We start from the raw sequence: 20,671 nt of genomic DNA, 5'->3' as shown, positions 1-20,671 counted from the left end.
ACACCGACCAATTTCTCAATCGGTGATGTTCTAGCTAGAGCCCTACCAGAATCCATTTCCTCGGCCTCCAACCAGTACTGATACCGCTGCTGCCCGGCATCAGGGGCAAGTTAGGGGGGGGGGGGGATTAAGTTAGGTCACATACCTCCGAAAATGCATTTCTGGGGAATAACTAAGGTTTTTAAAGGTTTTTATGGAAAATAAGTGTCCTAAAAGCAATTCAATTTGTTTGTAATTAACTGGGGGGTTAAAATGGCCACATCGACGGAATTCATCTAAAAAAGCATTATTGCAATTCGACGTTTGCGCACATAAAAGTAAGTGCGCAATGCGAACACTTTGTTTTTTTTTTTACCTTTGATGGGTTTGCTCTTGGCCCCAGACTTGCCCGAAGGCATTGACGAGGCCTAAGAGCTCGCCCAGACGGTACCTGTTCACTCAAATGTTTTGTTCAAATGTCAAATTGCATTTTTTTGGGGCACAGCTGAAAATCAGCGTTGTGGCACTCCCTCAATGTCGGAGTGTCACAACATCTTGCTGAGCTGGCGTACCTTTTTAGAAATAAGTTTGTAATTACAATGTTCACTTCTACTGTTATACTAATACTTATATCTAAAATAAATGATTTCTATTTTATTCTATTCAATAATAATAATAATAATAAAACACTTTATTGCACACAAATTCACAAAACATTTACAGGATAAACTTATTCTAAGGTGGGCAAAGGCGGCCTTATCGCTAAGAGCGATCTCTTCCAGACAACCTTCGGCAGAGGATATAGTACACTTGTACAGCTGCAGTGTAGCGCGCAAAAAAGTAAAATAAAATAAGAGAAAGAAAAAATAAATAAATAAAAAAATATTCAATATTGCTTTTTTAGATGAGTTGCTCCGATGTGGCCATTTTAACCCCCAGGTATGCTCAAAAGTGACAGCTAACATTTCAAGGTTAGCCCATCTGACGTCATCCCGCCCTGCGTTGCCATTTTGTATAAAACAAATTACCCACAACCATTGTTTTTATTGTATTGTTTTACGTTCCAGGTGCTCCACTTGCACGTGTTTGACTACGATCGTTTCTCGAGGGATGACTCCATCGGGGAAGTGTTCCTGCCTTTGTGTCAGGTAAATTCTTAACATAACATATACTTTACTGCACAAACAGGAAAATACAGAATACAAAACAAAAGAGAAACAGAATCAGTACAATAGGCGGCCTTAATGCTAAGTAGCAATCGCTTCCAGGCAACCTTTAAGTATAGGAGATATTTAATGTTATGTAATGTAGCGGGATAGTGCAGCATGGGAATACTTGTACGTTTAAAAATAAATACAAAGATAGATAGAAGATAGAAGGTTCAATACCGAAGTGTATGAAGTGTATGAAGCGATTGATGAATGTGGAGGAAGCAAGAGAAGTGTGTCAGGATCGAAGCAAATGGAATTCTATAGTCTCTGCTTACCCTGGTGGGAAATAGGAGTGAGTTTATGTATGTATGTATGTATGTACAAAGATAGATACACTTACGAGTAAATAAACTACATAATAAGAAATAATACACATATAATTGTTATAATAAATTATATCAATACTTAAACTACTATATAAACTATGGAAGAAAAGAAGTAGATAGATTATGAAGATGAAGAGGAAATAGAAGGAAATGCGCCAAGATAAAAGCAAAGATAAAAGATGCATTATCTGTTATCCATGAAATTAGAAGTCCGGCCAAGTAGCTAATGCTATCTGCGGCAAATCTACAATAAGTCACGTCAAAAAAAAATTTAGAAAGGTAAACGAAGGAAAATCTGTACAGCGCCATCTATAATAGTTTTTGAAGAACGTAGACTCTGGAAAGTGTCTTGGTACGGTGAGCCGTTTCGCCGTCGAGACTAAATAAATAAGTCGTGAATAAGAAAACAGATCCACACAGCTAGCTTGTGTGAACATAATAATATTCTAATTTAATTAACCGCTTCTATATATTAAACCCTATCAAGGCGCTTGGAATTCTTCATTCCATCTTGTGTTCCATTGAAAGCGTTAAGCGAGCGATAAACTGTTTAAGAAAGAAAGAAAGAAAGAAACATTTATTACTTCCGGACACCACAGACACAGACAGACAGGTACATTACATTTAACACAGGACAGAAACCACACGGAAATCAATAAGTACATAGACAAAAAAAATACCAAAACCAAAAGAAAAACAAACCAAAATCATAAAAACAATAATAATAAAACTAAGTATTCTGAGGGCCGGTCATCTGCGGTGGAGTCCGGAATAAAATGTTTCCACCTTCTATCTCCAAAATTAATTTTAACCGACTCCAAAAAACAAGGTTATCTCAAAAAAATGTTGTTAAATGGTTTTGTTCTTTTTATTATTACTAAAATAAAAGAAAAAAAACCGTGTTGGAATTACAGAACATTTGTCATCGTCATAATTCTAGATTAAATAAATTGAATTCATCATTCTTATTTCATTTATTATTCTTTAGTCGAGTCATCTCAGGGGCCTTTGGTGGCTCAATAATAACCCTGACACCAGGGTTGTTGAGGTTGATAATCCACTTTAGAACCCACACGATAGAAGAAGAATAATATATTCGCTAACTTTTACTCGCTAAGAGTAAGAAAATGCCCTAAAAGACTTAAGTAAATTCACCAAACGCCTGAATAAAATTACCGAGAAAGTGTTGGCTCCGTAACAATTTCTCCAATTTTTATTTCACAGTAAATTAAGGCACTTTATTTGTGAGAATTCCAACAGTTAGTTAAATGTTTCTAGCCCTTTATTTATTAAAAAATCAAAGTGGAATTAAAATGTTTCGTTATATCCGCAATTCCATTCTCAATTCGGTTTCGAAATAATTAGTTTAGGAGTTGAAGATTCTCACAGAAGTAGGCACCTACCTATTCTTGAATTGAATTTAATCGTAATGGAATTTTAGGCTTTTAATACAATGATGACATGAGAGACTTTCCAAGATACGTTCCCAAAAAATATAGATGGCGCTGTACAGAGCTGCCTTCGTTTAAATTTCTAATGTCATGGATAATAGACACATAATTATAATACATCTTTTATCTGTGTTTTTCCGTTGGGGACAAATCACAAAAATCACTTTGTGATCCCTAGTTTGGTTAGGACATTACAGGCTGATCACCTAATTGTCCGAAAGTAAGATGATCCGTGCTTCGGAAGGCACGTTAAGCCGTTGGTAATTCACCACAATCCACAACTAATCTTTGTTTTTGGGTATAATGATGACCCTTGATATTACACCCAGGCACAACACATCTTCCACCCATTATTATTCTGATCAAAATAAAGAGAAGCAATAAGGTAGCAACATAACTCTGATCCTTATATCAGGCAACAATTACATAACATAACATAAACTGACTATATACGTCCCACTGCTGGGCACAGGCCTCCGCTCAATCAACCGGAAGGTATAGGTGAGGGGGCAGGCAACAATTATTTTTATGTAAATGTAAGAGTAATGAGTAAATAGGTAATGATCACGTTAAATCTCGACAGCGCCATCTGTTATTTTTGGCAATGTGGCCTTTTCACCGCCCTTGAGCTCAAACCCTTATGATTCCAGGTGGACTTAAGCGAGAAGCCGTCATTCTGGAAGGCTCTGAAGCCTCCAGCGAAGGACAAGTGCGGTGAGCTGCTCACGTCTCTCTGCTACCACCCCAGCAACAGCGTGCTGACGCTTACCCTGCTCAAAGCACGCAACCTCAAGGCCAAGGACATCAACGGAAAATCTGGTGAGTTACCAACTACAGCCACACACGCATACGCTCACACACACACACACGCGCCCGCACACACACACACACGCACGCACACACACACACACACACACACACACACACACACACACACACACACACACACACACACACACACACACAAACACTACACACACACACGTGCAGCGACATAGTAGATTACTTACACACATATCCAAACATGATAACATTATGCTGGACATGCGCACACACGCACACGCACGCACACGCACGTTTTGACGTGTTTTATTGTTTCGAAACAATAAGTTTTTGTTGTGATTCGCCGGAAATTGCATTATCTATTGTTGCCGAGCTACGGTCCCAACACCCTTAATACCGAATTTCATTTTAAAAACCAAACCCCATTTTTTAGCTATTGTGTCTGGAAATCTCGGCCTTAGAAAGTAAAAGGACACAGGAATACAAACTAAAAAGTAGGAAAGGCCTTCATAGACCCGGTTAAAACATGAATAAAATTACAATAATCGATTTTAATATCATAAAACAAACACTTCCAAAAACAATGTTATTAATTTTATTTTTATACCAACGGTACCTTTAAAAGAATAGGTACATTATTGTTAATTTAATATTGCGAGATAGTAGGTATCGAAACCAGGGACGGATTAGAAGCCAAGACGCGGGCCCATGCGGCGCATGCTTTTCACGGCCACGCGGTGCATTTTAGCTGCGTGTATAACATAACATAACAAACATAACAAATACTTTATTGCACAAACAGGAAAAAACAAAATACAAAACAAAAGAGAAATAGAATTAGTACAATAGGCGGCCTTATTGCTAAGTAGCAATCTCTTCCAGGCAACCTTGCATGTATTAATTCCGTGTATTAATTTCGAAGGTTAAAAGGCAAATGGGTTTAAGCGACATTTCGGGCGAAATTGACTTATAAGTATATAGGGTGTTAGTGACATCGTAACGAGGGTGATTATCAAATGGAATTTTCCGTCGCAAAATTCAAGATGTTTTATTTAGTTTTTTAAATTTTATACTTTTGCGGTGAAAAATTCTACTAAACTTTGGGGGACTATCGGGAATCCGGGACTAAATCTGCCTCTGCTCCAAGCTCGCTATCCAGTTTCAAGACTATAAATCATGATGGTATCCTGTCGTCCTGAGTGATTGCTATGACTTTTTTAGCAGGATGCCTTTTAGAAGTCATTTTATTCTCAACACTTAACAGCCTCCGTCGTTAAAGCTTAGGCTCCCAATCTGAAGGCCCGGGTTCGATCCCTGATGGGGACATTGGTGAAATCACTTTGAGAGACTGTCCTTTGTTTGGTAAGGACATGTAGGCTTGAATCACCTGATTGCCCGAAAACGGCATATGATTCCGTGCTGAAGGCACGTTAACCCGTTAGTCCCGGCTATTAGCCGTAAAAAGCACCTCCATAAACCTGCAGTAGAGCAGCATTGAGGGAAGGCCTTTGCTCTTATGTTATTCTCAACGCAACTCAATAATTTTATTTCCCGCTTAGGTTAGGACGTAATATACGATCCTGACGACCCAATCACTCTAGCCATAGAGGCGGCCAATCTGCTCGCGACACCAAACACTTCAAAACCCCGATATCGATCCCGCCGGCGTGGTCGACGATTTCCCTCATTCAGCGCTCATCGCTATCGACCCACTAGGGTCGATTAATTCTTACAAATATTTTTCCTCTCAGACGACGCCCTAAGCCCAGGTTCGCGCCCAACTGGGCACTCTCAAGCCTATTGTCTTAAACGTTGTACCGGGTGAGAGCCTTCAGCGCTCCCCATTTGTCTGGCTAAGTAGTTAATGCCATCTGCGGCAAATCTAAAATAAGTCACATAAAAAAAAAATCTTAATTCCGCTGTCTACCACTTAAATTGAAGACATCGGAAACCCGGGATTCCTATAAACGAAATCCGCCTCTGTCCCAAGCTCGCTATCCAGTCTCAAGACTATAAATCAAGATGGTATCCTGTCCCAATTAGGAGAGCAACAGGAACTTCATCGTCCTGAGTAATTGCTACGACTTTTCCAGCTTTTGGGAGTCATTTCCCTTTTGGGAGTCATTTTTCGTTGAAATTTAATCTTGAGGAAAGTTTGCGCGTCGACATTGTTTAGTTTGGTGACAATTTTTCTTTTTACGTATTTCATTTTGCTGACTGTTGCTTTCACTTTCAAGACTGTTTTTTATCGTATGGTCACGGGTACGAATCCCCACTCAGGCTTTTAATCAGGAAATTCATTTTATTAGTTTTCAGCCGATTCCTTAGAAATTCTATATCTTTGACGGGATTCTTCTCCATTGTGTTTTTCAAATATACTCCTATCTGCTATTTGACATGCTATTTGTCCGGCCAAGTAGTTAATGCCTGCAGTGTATATTTTCTGAATAAATAAATAAATAAAATATCCGACAAATTCCATATTTTATTGTTACAATTGCCAATTGGCAAATACCGGAACTATTCCTAAGTATATGAATTAAATTTTTTGCCTAATTAGGGCTGCTATTCGTCCGGGTTTCCCTGGATTTGTCCTAGTTTAGAGGGCATCCGGGGAGCGTCCGGGAAAGTTTCATTTGTAGACCGGGTTTTAAAAAATTTGGGCCGCGCGAGGCACGCACTATGCTCGCACGCACACCGCGGTCAACCGACGAACCAAGTATATTCACAACCAAGTATATTTATATGTTTTTGTTTAATATTTTAATAATTCAATTCAATTCTTGAGGTTTTGTTTTTTAACTAACTATGACATCTTTTTTTTGGACTTGTAACGAAGCATTTCGGACCAACGAGCCTTGTAGCGACATCTGGTGGTTTCTGACGATATAACATTGTTTTTATATTTTACCCGCAGGAAATCACAGATGGCGCTGCAGGGTTATCGATGGGCCCGAACATTTTAATAATTTTCTTTTGTTCTAAATTATTATTTTAAAATTATCTGCAACATTTATTTTTGATATATTATAATTATATTGTTTAAATTTTGGGATCAAACAAGTCGATCGATTGTTGTCGTTGATTCGGCGAATTTATGGTTTGGTAGATTTTTTCTAGTTTGGCAACTTTGTTCGTGGTTCTTGTGTCAGACTGACAGCTGGCTGAGCTGAGAGACAGGTTATGGAAAGTGGGGACGTCGCGAGAGCGCCGGAGACTCCACTGCCGTAACAATAATGTGGGCAAATTAAAGCCACGATTTATCGGCGACATCAAGAGCCGATGTCTCGATTTAAATAAATAACTTAACCGAGATGGTAAGTCCTCGCAATTCTTCGTGCATATTTTTGCACCAACTTTGTGATAACCTCGAGGTCCTTGTTTTCAGCAACATCACTGAAATCCCATCGCCGAAGGTCCAGTGGGTGGGTTTAGGTTTCATCCGAGCGATGCCCAACTATCCCGGATGAACCTGTAAGTTATTTTCTTTGTTTTACACTCGTGAGTTGCCTTGCCACGCTGTCAGCTGAACCACATGCTAATCATTGCCATTCCTTGTTGCAGATGGGGTTGTTTTTTGTTTTCTTTAAAGTTTTAACGTTTTAATTTTCGAACGTTTTGCAAGTTTTAATTTAAGAAGAAGTTTATGATTGGATCAGATGATTTCAACAATGATTTTGTGAATGAAGATTGCTACTGTTTTCTTCTGCGTTTGCAAGTTATTTCAAGCTTCATTTCGGCGGAGCTTGCCTTGGTTGTTTGCACGTCGAAGCTTTCCTTTGTGCGGCGCGCATGTGGATGTGCCGCGCCTCACCTTTTGTCAACACTCCGGATAAGGCCCGGTGAAGGACTGCGAGGTTGACCGGTGGACGTGCAGCCCGCCAGCTGCGTAACAGTTGGCCCGCTGCGCCGCCATCGTCCAGCACGCCCTGGCCTGAGCCGGCCTCAACTCATCACCTGTACGGTATTCCGGAACGCCTCAGGTAGGCCTGATAGTCGGAGGTCCTCGAGTAAGTGAGGTGTCTACAAGGAGGACGGAAAGTTATTTTAAAACCTAGTGATATCTTATGGTCATGTCACAGAGTGATACTTTACCTAACGGCCCACATCTCTTTAATTGAATTCCATTCTATTGGAATTATAGTAAAAATAGTGTTTCAGTGGCGCCCTTCTTGGTGAAATTGTCGCTCTGTACAACCATTTTAGAATATAAGTGGTGTTGGCATAAACTTTAAGAATAAATTTTGTGAAAACAGTGTATTTTTTTAATTAAAAAGTGATGGGATTTTGTGTGAATTGTTTGTGTTTTGTTTGCATCTTAGGTTAAGTTGTGTCTGTTTCTTAGCATAAGTAAGGTTCTAGGCCTCCTACAGAGACCTAACTTAAATACTTATTTTGTTCATTAAGTTTAAACCCAATTTATAACCTAAATGGTCTAGGGCTTATTGACATTTTTACAATTACATTTGTGTTTTTTTTTTTAACCTTTATATAGGTAAACTAGGGGTTAAAAGCAATTTTGAACATCTTTTGATGCTTACTAGTTATTTTTTTAGATCAGTATTGAGTTATTTTTGCTAAAAATTTGGATAAGAAATATTCATATAGTTCTGCATTTTAATATTTATCCAACAATTAAAATTTGTGAACATATAGGTAGGTATCTACTTTTTAAAATCAATTATTAACACTTTCTTAAAACATATAAAGGTAGTTTTTAATAACATTTATACCAGGACATTGGTTAGAAATTGATATATTGTAACTTTGATTCATCATCATAATAGACAATTGTGCCGCTGCTTGGCAAACATTTTATTTGGTTTTTTGAAATGATTATAAATCTGTCTGTCAATAACAACTTTATTGAGTAACATTCAGTAGGTAGTAAACTTACTTTACCATCTTTGCATATTCATAATAATATATATTACAACTTCACAATAACAATTAAAAGTAGACATAACCTTAAACAAACAAAATTAATTTTAAAAAAAACACTGTTGTTTCTTTTACTGTTTTGAAAATTATTTACAGGAATAAACTAAGAATTGATGTTGTGTAATAATAACATTTATTTGGTCTATATTTAATGAAAATATTGTACATATTCTAGAAAATAAGTTTTGGAGGCAGACGGGTACATTTTGATATAAATTTACTTAGTTAACTTCAGAACTCTTTTCAAACTTGAAATTATAACTAAGACACAACCATGGATATCCAAACTGTTTGTTTACAATCACTGCTCCGTGATGAGTTGGTTTATGGAGTGAGTATTCGTGCTGAAGCACCAGCTGATACTGTTCTCAAAATGAAGAAGCAGCTTAGGGAGTTGATCACTGGTTTCTCTCCGGATGAAATACTGGACGATGAGCGGAAGCCACAGGCCGAATTCCCAATTATCACCGAAAAGCTGAAGGAGCTGCAGGCAAAGATTGATACTGCAGTGAAGTCTAGGGAACGTCATCGCCTTATGCGTGCTAGGGCTTTGTATAATCATCTTCATCACCGTCTTGAGCGTGTAGTATGCACGGAGTCTGTCGATAGGGACATCCAATCGAAGCAGAATGGGAATCTTAAAGCTTGCGGTCACTCATTGGAGAATTTTTCCTTTTCATGGTTAGCATTCAATAACATTTAGAAAAAATTTTGGGGTTACTTGTGTCATTAGGACCTAGTAACAACCTATTTATAACAAACACATATCTTTTTATGTAGTTAAAGACTATTAATTAGTCTTTTGATTTTAAAATAACGAGGTACATTTACCAATAGATGTTTTATGTTTAATGTTTTTTTTTAGTGTGTTTATGGTGCGCTGATTAGGCCCATACACACTAGCGTCTGCAACGCAGCGTTTTTATGAACGCCCACTTTAGCGTTCCATATTTTTTGTATAGGCGATTATAGCCAACTATTTAAAATAGTTTATTCATGTTGCCCGTGTCAACATTTTTTAGGCTTTATGGTAGCCATTATTTTAAATTAAATTTAAATAGGAAACCTCATTAGGTTGACTATTTTTTTTTGTTTTTCGACGGAGCGGGTAGTGACTCCTTAAATAAGCCTCTAGCAACTGTTGTTTTGTTTTTTGTCTTTGTCTTTAGAATTGGGGTATCGAGTGACACTATGAGAGTCGTCAGCTCATCAGGGGTATGAATGTGGGTGACACCCAGTGAAATGGATACTGGGTGCTACTATATGAAAGAAGTGAAAGGTGATCAATGAATGGTGATGAATAACAGGTCGGGGTAATTGTTGTGCTTAGGGTTGTGCTGTTTAGATGTTGGTGTTTGTGCTTCGTTACGTTTTTTTTTTATGAATTGTTTTGTCGTCTCGTCTTTAGAGACAGTTTTTTTAAAATTAGACTGGTTGTGCGTTCCAGGCTCTATGGCTGAGGGCAGCCGTGTTTCTCACCCAGTTCGAAACCTCTCGTGGGTAGGGGGGTATTGTAACGAAGCATTTCGGACCAACGAGCCTTGTAGCGACATCTGGTGGTTTCTGACGATATAACATTGTTTTTATATTTTACCCGCAGGAAATCACAGATGGCGCTGCAGGGTTATCGATGGGCCCGAACATTTTAATAATTTTCTTTTGTTCTAAATTATTATTTTAAAATTATCTGCAACATTTATTTTTGATATATTATAATTATATTGTTTAAATTTTGGGATCAAACAAGTCGATCGATTGTTGTCGTTGATTCGGCGAATTTATGGTTTGGTAGATTTTTTCTAGTTTGGCAACTTTGTTCGTGGTTCTTGTGTCAGACTGACAGCTGGCTGAGCTGAGAGACAGGTTATGGAAAGTGGGGACGTCGCGAGAGCGCCGGAGACTCCACTGCCGTAACAATAATGTGGGCAAATTAAAGCCACGATTTATCGGCGACATCAAGAGCCGATGTCTCGATTTAAATAAATAACTTAACCGAGATGGTAAGTCCTCGCAATTCTTCGTGCATATTTTTGCACCAACTTTGTGATAACCTCGAGGTCCTTGTTTTCAGCAACATCACTGAAATCCCATCGCCGAAGGTCCAGTGGGTGGGTTTAGGTTTCATCCGAGCGATGCCCAACTATCCCGGATGAACCTGTAAGTTATTTTCTTTGTTTTACACTCGTGAGTTGCCTTGCCACGCTGTCAGCTGAACCACATGCTAATCATTGCCATTCCTTGTTGCAGATGGGGTTGTTTTTTGTTTTCTTTAAAGTTTTAACGTTTTAATTTTCGAACGTTTTGCAAGTTTTAATTTAAGAAGAAGTTTATGATTGGATCAGATGATTTCAACAATGATTTTGTGAATGAAGATTGCTACTGTTTTCTTCTGCGTTTGCAAGTTATTTCAAGCTTCATTTCGGCGGAGCTTGCCTTGGTTGTTTGCACGTCGAAGCTTTCCTTTGTGCGGCGCGCATGTGGATGTGCCGCGCCTCACCTTTTGTCAACACTCCGGATAAGGCCCGGTGAAGGACTGCGAGGTTGACCGGTGGACGTGCAGCCCGCCAGCTGCGTAACAGTTGGCCCGCTGCGCCGCCATCGTCCAGCACGCCCTGGCCTGAGCCGGCCTCAACTCATCACCTGTACGGTATTCCGGAACGCCTCAGGTAGGCCTGATAGTCGGAGGTCCTCGAGTAAGTGAGGTGCCTACAGGTGTACGGACAGTGTTTTGAAATATAGTGATATCCCACGGTTGTTACGGAGTGACAATTAACCTGACGGACCAAAGCGCGACCTGTCTCCCTCCATAGGGTTTTTGACCTACCTATGGTTAATGAAATTTGTAGATTTAAAAAATATACATTGTACAAATTCAAGGGAGTTTTCTTTGTCTCATGCTCACCGGTCTATAACATCTAGCTGTGCCCTTCAGGTAAACACCACTTTATAAATTTTCTGAAACATATCAGTATTATCATAACACCGTTTCTATTTTACCTACCTTCCTATAAGGTAGTTCAAAATCTTCCGTTTCAGACTGTGCAATTGCAATAAAACACTTTTGATTTTATTTTTTTTATTTCAAGAATTAAAAAGCTGATTTATACATATAAACAATTTATAAAAAATATATGATTCTGTTTTGTTAAAATAATGAATGAATAAAACAGGTGATTTATGTCATTTTCAACTGTTTTTTATTACATTGTACATGTTTAAAAGATCTTGTTGACATTTCCGGCTTTCGGACTCTAAAATCCGGGGTTTTCACGAGTCTTGTCCTGTTTTCCAAATTTTTGGATGGCAACCCTAATCCTGCGGAGCTTGAGGAGCTCGGTGGCGCAGCGGTAAACGCGCTCGGTCTGCGATTGTTGAAGTTAAGCAACTTTCGCAAAGGCCAGTCATAGGATGGGTGACCAAAAAAAAAGTTTTCATCTCGAGCTCCTCCGTGCTTCGGAAGGCACGTTAAGCCGTTGGTCCCGGCTGCATTGGCAGTCGTTAATAACCATCGATCCGCACTGGGCCCGCGTGATGGTTTAAGGTCCGATCTCCCTATCCATCCATAGGGAAGGCCCGTGCCCCAGCAGTGAGGACGTTAATGGGCTGATGATGATGATGACCCTAATCCTAATAAATAAATAAACCCTGACTGTCTCCACATTCCAGACCCCTACGTGAAGGTGTGGCTGCAGTTCGGAGACAAGCGTATAGAGAAGCGTAAGACGGCCATCTTCAAGTGCACGCTGAATCCGGTGTTCAACGATTCTTTCTCCTTCAACGTGCCCTGGGAGAAGATCCGCGAGTGCTCCCTGGACGTCCAGGTCATGGACTTCGACAACATCGGCCGGAACGAGCTCATCGGCAGGATACTGCTTGCTGGTGAGACTGGTTTTCGATCTTTAGCGTCTCCATTAAACTGATTAAGAAGGAAGAGACTAGTATTATGTTTAAACTACGTATTTATAAAAGGTGTTAGTGACATCGTAACGAATACTGAGGGGAATGATTCAGACCATGATTCTGAGTTAATATCAAATGGAATTATCCGTCGCAAAATTCTAGTTCGTTTTTAGATTTTTAAATTATTTGCAATTCTATACTTTTGCGACAGAAAATTCCACTTGATATTAACTGCAGAATAATGAGCTGAATGATCCCTCTCAGTATTCGTTATGATGTCACTTACACCCCGTACAAGTACGTACAAGTAGCCATACAAGTAGCCATACAAGTAGATAGGGTGTTAGTGATATCGTAACGAATACTTTGAGGAATCATATAGAGCATGATTCTGGGTTGATATCAAGTGAAATTATCCGTCGCAAAAGTATGGAACAGAAAATAATTAAAAAACACTATTTTCCGACAAGAAATTCCACTTGATATCAACTCAGAATCATGGTCTAAATCATCCCCCTCAGTATTCGTTACGATGTCACTAACATCCTGTATAAAATAGACTCAGGTGATACTTGCTGGTGAGACTGCTTGACTGTTTTTAACCGTAAAAATACCTCCACCTACCCGCAGTGGAGCACCGTGATGAAGTATGCTCCATACCCAGTCCGGTTGATTTAGGGGAGGCCTGTGCTCAGCAGTGGGTCTTACAAAGCATATAATAACTGTTTGCGTTATGTTGCTAATTATATAAAATAACCACAATCTCACCTGATGGTAAGTGAACATACATACATACATACATACATAAACTCACGCCCGTAATCCCTAATGGGGTGGGCAGAGCCACAAGTAATCAAAGACAACTTGCAGCCACTGTTGATACGAATTCCAAAGATGGATATGATGGGTAAGTGAAAATGTTGATTAAGGAGGTCCACGCTCGTAAATGCCACTCTAGCTTTGAATCAATTTGCCTTCTTCACGGCGACAGACATCAAGGAGTCCACGATGAACGAAACGCTAAAGATAATATTTGTTTTTTACAAAAAATCTTAGTTTTTATCTCAACTTACAGGCAAGAATGGCTCGGGAGCGACAGAGACAAAACACTGGCAAGACATGATCACCAAGCCGCGGCAGACCATCGTGCAATGGCACCGCCTCAAGCCGGAGTAAGATGGTCATTGTGGGTACGACGGAATTTCAAGCCGATACATGACTGCAATTTAGGAGCCTGGTTTTAGTTTGCGTTTGTAAGGTTTTTTATTTTTCCGTTATGCTAAGAAATAGGATGATATCTTTTTACAAAAATTCGAGGTCTAAAATGACTGCATTGAAGCAATTCATCGAAATAAACTATACTGCAATTTGATATTTCAATTATGCGCAGTAAGCGCGCAATATCAAAATATGACAAATACCAATATTGATGTTTAGATGAGTTGCTTTAATGTGGCCTTTTTACCCAGTGTTAACTTTTTTTGTATTTTAGGAAATATCAGAAATCATTTTGACTAACTTAATTTGGAATCTAAATCAGTATTTTTTATTTAGTATCTTTTTATATTAATAAATAGATGCACGTATTTTTCATATTTGAAAACAATCTCCACGGAGAAAGTCTATTTAATAACAAAAATGGTGGGTTTTTATTTTAATGTTTGAAATAAAATTAACGTCGTATCCTAAAACGTGATGGATGTCAACCAAAAAAGGAAATTACCAAAAAAAGTTAATACAAAACGTCATAAGACTGAGTGGTTAACAAAAAAGGAACAGAAAAAAAAATGGAATCTCTTGTCTGAAACTATCTTGCTCTGACGCTGCGCACCATTTTAATATTTTATTTATGTTAATTCCAAAATTACTACTTTAAAAATTTTATTAAGTACAATTTTTGACCCATTTTAAAATCCCCAAAATATGTTCAATTATAACTTTTATAATTTTTTACGTAATTTTTGAATGTTTAAAAAACGCACGTACCAACTTCGCGCAAAAATTAAATTGTGATTCTTCCTGAAATTGGAATTTTCAAATAAAATAATCATTGCTCTGCATTTTAAGGTTTCTTTCTTATGCTATCAAAAAATATTATATATTTTCAAACGTATTGTTTTTAAATGTGTAATATTATATAAAATGAAACTTAAATATTTTCTTGATAGCCTAAGTCGGAAGCTTCTTCTCTTCTATAAATCATTGACGTTTAAAAAAGTTGTATCATCAATGTTAAGATTTTAATAAAATTGTTAGTAAAATGTAAAATTAATTGTTAAAAAGTAGAATATGTATCTACGAGAAAATGTCGAGTTCACATCGCACAAACATTGTAGTGTTATTATATTTACTTTTTAATATTATCAAGTTATAATATTTTTGATTGAAACATGCTAGTTCGTTTTGCTCAAAACTGAAGTTATTTAAATCTTTTTCTGGTAAAATGTAAACTGCAATTTTATTAACAACGGCGAAATTTTTATCAGCCTTTATTTTTTTATTTTGTATTTTTATTAGTAATTTACATATTTTGGAAAGAGTTTTAATCTTAAAAAGTTATCGGATTTTTTTTTTAACTTTTATTATAAGTATACTTAACGAAAAATCAAATCGTTTTATACATCACCACAGATAAAGTTGCAGTTTATATCGTACATTTCAGTATGCAATTAAATTAGTTTTTTTTATATCATAAAACATCTCGTAATGAAAAACAAAAGTAATAAAACAAACTGCCAAATGTTAACAGCACAATAACACAAAAAATATTTTTGAAAGTGTCAAAAATGTCAAATATGGCGATTATATATTTTTTTTTATTAATGGATTAGGTACGTACATTCTAAATTAAATGTTATAAAGTTAAGACATAGGATGGGTCGGTCAATTTTAGATGATGAGTGGTGTAAAAAAAATAAAAATGTCAAGTCGAGAATGAAAAGAAACGCATGATTTTTCAAATCCACGGCGGAGGAATAGGACTATATTTTTTTTTAAATGATATATTGTTAAACAATAGATTTGTATGTATAAAAATAGATTAATAAAAACAGCTTGTTGTTACATGTTATGATGCTTACATCCATATTGTAGAATTTGATGTTGAAATTAAAAAACCTTGATAATTCAATATTGTATACATTTGTAAAAGGTTTTTTATAGTAAAACGTAGCGTATTTGATAGTACCCATTGCGAATAGTCGTACATAATTTTTTTTACCATTATTTTGCCATATTTTCCCCCTTTTTGAGATACTTTCAGCAGAATTTTGATTTGAACTTTTTAAACTATTTTACCTACTACTCGATATATATTATCCACACATCTATTCTAGAATGTTCTATACATTTGTAGCTCCCAATCCAAATAAAAGGTACAATAATATTGCAAAATAGCGGTAAAAGTAACGTAAGATTGGCCATATTTAAAATTGCCAGCTAGAGACAGTTATCAATTTTAAAGTATACACTAAGTAGCTTGTTGTGTGTCTTTAGATACTAGTCCGATCGGTGTTTTAAAATAGTTGCAAGATAATAATATGTAATATGTATGAATGGCTCAAATTATAATGGAATCACTATAAAAAAATGCACAGATTGTAAAATCACACTACTTAGCCTGGCCAAGTAAAGGGAATAACTTCTGCATATCACTATTTTGAATATTAAAATCTATTGAGCTTTGAAAAGACAAGTGAGTACATCTTCAGAAGGGTGTTTTTTAAAAAAGTATTGTGACAGTTATTTCTGAGCCGAAACATTGAGCCGAATTCGAAATTAAGTCGCGGTGGTTCTATGTTTAACCGGCTTACTTCTCAAACGGGGAGCGCCGATTCGATACCTGGTGTAGTTTTCACTGACACAGTTGACTCGACCAATATAGACGGCGATACGGCTCACCACATTCATGTTGGTCCACCAGAAAGCTGGATGAAATGTGGGTACTTAGTTCATCATGCGATAAATGTTCCTCTAGTCGTGAGCGTTATAATGTGTTTGGAAATATGTCATGCTATCATATTGTGTGATGATTTCCAATCTTTGCCGATATTTTTGTAACAAAGGCATTAAGAACATCACTCGATGAAGCATATTTCTTACACCCCAAGTGAACCTATTATGTGTTTCAAAGCTGGACATATCAGGTGTTTTCAAGAAATTTTGGAGAGTTTTTATAATCATTATTATTCCAATATAATTTGAGCCAAAAACCCAAATATTTACAATTTATTTTCCATAACCGAGCTTCAGAATCGATTTTAGGATGAAATGCCAAGAAATTAAGATAAAAAAGTTAGGAAGTTTAAGATATAGTTTTTAGCTGGTAGACCTCAGAATAAAAGAGACGAGACCGATTACATTTAACAATTTGGAAGTATCGAAAGGAATAATCCGTAGTTATATCAACTTTTTTGCGAAATGTTTTTAACTAAGTTATTATTAAAGTACGTGTCTGCTACTAAGCTGATTGTTAGCTGTTTTATCTCTCTCTAGATAAACGATATAGTTTTCACATTGAATATATAAATCTCTTCTCTTATGTTTTTCAGCCGTATTACCTGAGGTTTTTACCTTCCGAACCCCAACCTCACCAGCGTGGTTGACGATTTTCCTCATTCAGCGCTTATCGCTATCGGCACACTAAGATCGTTTAATCATTCAAACATACTTCTCCTCGCAGATGACTCCGTGAGCCAAGGTTTGCGCCCACGGGGCAGCCTCAGGCCTGTCGTCTTAATTTTTACCAAGCGAGGGACCTTAGTGATCCCTATTTGTATGACCTACTTGGTCGTGTCTTTTGCGGCAAATTTACAATTAATCATGTCAATAAAAGCAGCTTGTTAATCAAAATACCTAACAGTTGCACCACAGAAGCCAATTCAATTTCACCAACATATTATACTGACAAAAAGGCATAAAACCGTTATTTACTGTTTCGTATTCCTTTTGGCTTCTCGCACATTAAATGCAATCGGTTTATCTCTTTTTTTAGTCTGAGTGGTAGACATATTGAGCGCCTTAACTTGATGTCATTTACTCGACTTTTTTCGTAACACGTTGCGTCAAACTTGAAGGAACCTGTTTGGTTAATCGTAAAGCATGCTTATAATGGATACCACGCAATAATTTCGTAACCGTTTGCCGTAACAGTTTTTTTACTAGCTCACAGGACTAACCTGGTAACCTTTAGGACTTGTTTCGACTTTACAGCGAATTTATGTCCCTTTATGGGAGTGCCAGACATTAAGCACAATACTTATTACAGAAAACTATTATGTATTTAAAAAAGTTACTGAGTCTTGACAAAATACGTAATTTTTAGGCTTTAATAAAACAAAGTTTTGACCCATTTGGAAACAAAATTCCTGACCTAAAGTTACTAAAGTGCTAGATACGTTATATTTCATAACACAATTCAGAATTTTAATCAATCAAATTTTTCAGATTTTTAAAAATTCAGAAATTTACTTAAATAGATCTTGTTAATCCGATTTATAAACGAAAAACTTAATAGTCCTAAAGGTTATTTATTTTATTATTTCAAAGTAATTTTGATTTCCGTTATACAAAGTTGCATAAGTTACTCTTAATGGTAGCGTTCTTAATTAAAATGGCTTAGTACCATTTAAGAATAAGCGTTTTAAAATAGTTTTTGGAAATGGAAAAACAATTTAAAAACTATATTTTTGACTCTCGTATTTTGAATGCAAATAATATTTTGACCAAATCGGTTAGCTAGATAAAAATCCTGAGGTGTGCTTTTTAAATTATTTTTGCTATAAAATTTTGGATGTTATTTTAAGTGTACCGCTAATGCTTCATCAGACGTAGTATTAAGAAACAATGGATCTACTTTATAATTTTGCGAATAAAAAACAATCGAGGCATATCCTTGAATTGTTAGGGGAGCTAAAAATTAAAAAATATTGTAAGTATAAATGAAAGGTCAAAATGAGAGGAATTATTCTATAAATGTACATAAAAATAGAAAATATATACACGCGACACGCGAGGATTGAATTCACGAGATTTTTTCATAGATAAATAAGTTAAAAAGAAAAATAATTCCGAAAATATTTTTATCTTCCGATTCTACTACCTCTTTTTGCTTTTAAAAATATTTTAACGAATGAAACCGTTTTTAAAAAGCAAAAATAATTTTAAAATATTCTTTTACGGTGAAATTAAAAGAAAATATATATTTTATCAAATCAAAGCAAAAGCACGTCTTCAAATAAATATATTAAAAATTATGGTATGATTTTTTTTTATTTTCACCGTAAATAACACTTACAATAATTTTAAGACGCGTTTTAATTTGTAATATTTCATAGATTAACAAAAATAAGTTTTTTAAACCGAATTATTGTGATGAATGACACTAGAACATATCAAATTTTAGTTTCAAAATGACTTCAAGGAAGATATATTTTCATGAAAAAATATTCATAACTAAAAAAATATATTTTTCGCAGCATACATAAACGAAAATTATTTTTAACTAAACAATTTTGATCAAAATTAGCAGATTTTACTATAAACCTAAGCTTTTAAACTCTCATCGCAAGGAACAATATACTATAAATAATGTAAACTATATTCTATTATATTATTATATTTCTTTTTAGTAAGTTAATGTTGCTTTTTGCTTAATTTAAGTTAATTATTGTATAGTTAATCGTAATTTCAACTTGGTAGAATAAGGAAAAGCTTTATGATATATATTTTTAAATAAGCAAATCCCACATTGTATCAAACCATTATTTTTTGGGAATATTTTGGGCTTAAGGCACGTAAAAAAACATTCTTGGATATCATGTTTTCCATTTTTTCTTTTTTAATAAATTAAGTAACTTCAAATGATGATAACTATCGACTATTTGTTATTTTTTTGTAAAATGATCGATTAAAAACTTTATATCAAAATATAGGTACTTACTTATCTTAGAAGTCAGGCCCAAAATGTTGTCAAAATTAGCTTCTTAGCCGCCATTGTTTTAACAGCTTGAAAAATCGGCTCAAAAACGCATATAATAAGCGTTCGGTGTCTATTTTGTGCAATATTAAAAATGTATTAAATGTTACGATTAGGAAAATTGTGATTTTAACAATATAGTTGATTATATTTTATCGTATAGGTTTAAAGGAATGATAACGTTCTAAGTATAAAACTTTATGTGATGAAATATACGGAAAAATATTTTTAAATATGGTTTTAATACATCAAATATTACAAAAAAACATCTCTAAATACTTTACAAGTTGAAAAAAAAAACAAAATATATCCGATCTTCAAAAAAATATTTTCCAGGTGTAATAATATTTTTTCGTGTAAATCATCACATTGTATTATGTAATATCATTATGATACTGTAAGTAATCAATGTTAGTTATACGTAGATGAGAAGTTGCAAACGTATATTTATAGACTATTTCGTTTAAAAATAAAACTCACGTTTTTATCTGTCAGAAAATTAAAATGGCGTAGAAAAAAATATTGTTTAGAAAATTTTATGCGTGTCTAAGAGATTTTTAACGTATCGCGTATCAAATGTTTTGGTACCATTTAACATTTTGCGAATCAGACGTTCTGCGACTAAATATGGATCAAAAATATTATAATATTGACTTATGTGTATAATACTGAATATTAATAACACAACTAATAACATTTTTTTCTGACAGATAAAGAATGTATACAGGCAATGTCACTTTTCTTTTTTTAATTGAATTTACGTAGTCTAAAATGTGACCTGGCTCACACAGGTCCTTATAAGTAATAAACTCTTGAATATTATTTGTCTTTCTCACACTAACTGAAGGAATGACGACTAGGACAGACAAAATGAGTTTATCTGTAAGGACTTATAGTATAATCGTTTCACGAATTATTTAATATGAATTAGTTTTAGCTGTATGTTTGTAAAATGTTAATGATCGTAATATAATATATATTGTGTATTTATTATATGAGATTCATTATTCCTGAATAAAAGTATTGAGTTAATTTTGCTAGTTTTATTATTTAACTTATTAAAATAGAAAATATCGTCACACATCCTCAGGTTTCTCCTTAGCT

At 35.6% G+C, this 20,671-nt stretch overlaps 1 protein-coding gene and 2 long non-coding RNA genes across 5 annotated transcripts in view; all 3 read left to right on the top strand.

Annotated features, from left to right (window-relative positions):
• LOC126379223 (synaptotagmin-7) overlaps window positions 1-20,599 on the top strand; it is a 113,231-nt gene extending 92,632 nt beyond the window's left edge. For all 3 annotated transcript variants that reach the window (XM_050027914.1, XM_050027913.1, XM_050027915.1), the window contains 4 exons: window positions 1,047-1,127; window positions 3,618-3,786; window positions 12,358-12,570; window positions 13,667-20,599. In XM_050027914.1, coding sequence (XP_049883871.1) covers window positions 1,047-1,127; window positions 3,618-3,786; window positions 12,358-12,570; window positions 13,667-13,767 — 564 coding nt within the window. In that variant the 3' untranslated portion in view covers window positions 13,768-20,599. The remainder of the gene's footprint in view (window positions 1-1,046; window positions 1,128-3,617; window positions 3,787-12,357; window positions 12,571-13,666) is intronic.
• Window positions 6,774-8,113, top strand: LOC126379318 (uncharacterized). Its single transcript, XR_007568311.1, has 3 exons — window positions 6,774-7,067; window positions 7,139-7,224; window positions 7,315-8,113. It is a non-coding gene; the product is annotated as an uncharacterized LOC126379318 (long non-coding RNA).
• Window positions 10,396-11,567, top strand: LOC126379319 (uncharacterized). Its single transcript, XR_007568312.1, has 3 exons — window positions 10,396-10,691; window positions 10,763-10,848; window positions 10,939-11,567. It is a non-coding gene; the product is annotated as an uncharacterized LOC126379319 (long non-coding RNA).
• Window positions 20,600-20,671: the final 72 nt, after the last annotated feature.

This window comes from Pectinophora gossypiella, chromosome 28 (assembly GCF_024362695.1).
Source record: "Pectinophora gossypiella chromosome 28, ilPecGoss1.1, whole genome shotgun sequence".
NCBI classification, from domain to species: Eukaryota; Metazoa; Arthropoda; class Insecta; order Lepidoptera; family Gelechiidae; genus Pectinophora; species Pectinophora gossypiella.
This window is presented reverse-complemented; position numbering and strand designations above follow the sequence as displayed.